This window comes from Bidens hawaiensis, unplaced genomic scaffold (assembly GCF_021521415.1).
Source record: "Bidens hawaiensis isolate Kalapana, Puna unplaced genomic scaffold, B.hawaiensis_p1.1 tig00009014_1, whole genome shotgun sequence".
NCBI classification, from domain to species: Eukaryota; Viridiplantae; Streptophyta; class Magnoliopsida; order Asterales; family Asteraceae; genus Bidens; species Bidens hawaiensis.
Window position 1 is genome coordinate 127,548 of NW_027491657.1, and position 945 is coordinate 128,492.

At 36.9% G+C, this 945-nt stretch overlaps 1 protein-coding gene across 1 annotated transcript; it reads right to left on the reverse strand.

The window, feature by feature from the left end:
• Positions 1–214: 214 nt before the first annotated feature.
• On the reverse strand, positions 215–595 carry LOC143530730 (protein RADIALIS-like 2). The gene has a single exon (XM_077026188.1). The coding sequence runs from the start codon at positions 573–575 to the stop codon at positions 342–344; it is 234 nt and encodes a 77-aa protein (XP_076882303.1). The 5' UTR covers positions 576–595; the 3' UTR covers positions 215–341.
• Between the last annotated feature and the right edge of the window lie 350 nt (positions 596–945).

The window sequence follows — 945 nt, forward strand, 5'->3', positions numbered from 1 at the left end:
TGTTTCTGTGTCTGCCACTGCATAGTTCTATAGATGTTACAATAATTGTTAAGAACAATGGAGTTAAGTAGTGTAGGTGTAAGAAAATTGAGCTATGCCATTAGCTTGTTTTATGCATGAACTGAACATAATTATTTATGTTTCAGACTTATTTCTATTATGCATATGAACTAAAGTCAATGTGCTACTATAACATGGCAGCAAACTAAAAATGGGAACATTTTATTTATTAAGAAAGTGATAGCTAGGTATATATCTGGTCATTATACAGTTGGTACCATGTATGATGGAGTACTCTAAATTAAGTTTTCCAGCTCATATTAATTACTACTTTACCTTGATCATGCGCCGTTAGTGGTCCTATAATCCGGGAAAGGAACTTGACCACTCTCAATGTGCTTCACATCCTCCACTAGAATTTCATAGTGCCTCTTCACTTCCTCTGCGGTCTTCCCACCGACAGCCTTAGCAACATTGTGCCAGCGGTCCGGGGTGTCCTTGTCAAACACAGCCAAAGCATCTTCAAAGTCCTTATTCTGCTTCACAGTCCATGAACCTGACCCACGCGAAGACATTGAGCTAGATTTTATGCAAGCACTTATAAATTACTTGAAAAATAAGGTTAATGCCTTTAATGTTTTATGCAAACTAATAATGGTGGAGAGTGGAGAGAGAGTCAGAAGATCAAGTATCAAGATCATCTCATATTTGACAATAGGTGTCAATGTGCCTTTTAATAGATCCAGAACATAAGGAGGTAAAGAGAGTATGTCAATCCTATCTCTATTGGCCCAAGTTAGGATTCATTGGGCTGGGCTTATTAAGCCCGATTGGCCTAATTTTCTTTTTTTTATCATTAAAATTTACCGGGTACCGTGTTCTTTAAAAAAAAAACAAAAGGAAAAGAAAGTGGGATCAAGCCTTGTTATATGGTATATTAAGTCC

What these genes read in the sequence shown, in the direction of transcription:
- LOC143530730 (XM_077026188.1), bottom strand. Translation starts at nt 575, where the DNA reads ATGTCTTCGCGTGGGTCAGGTTCATGGACTGTGAAGCAGAATAAGGAC.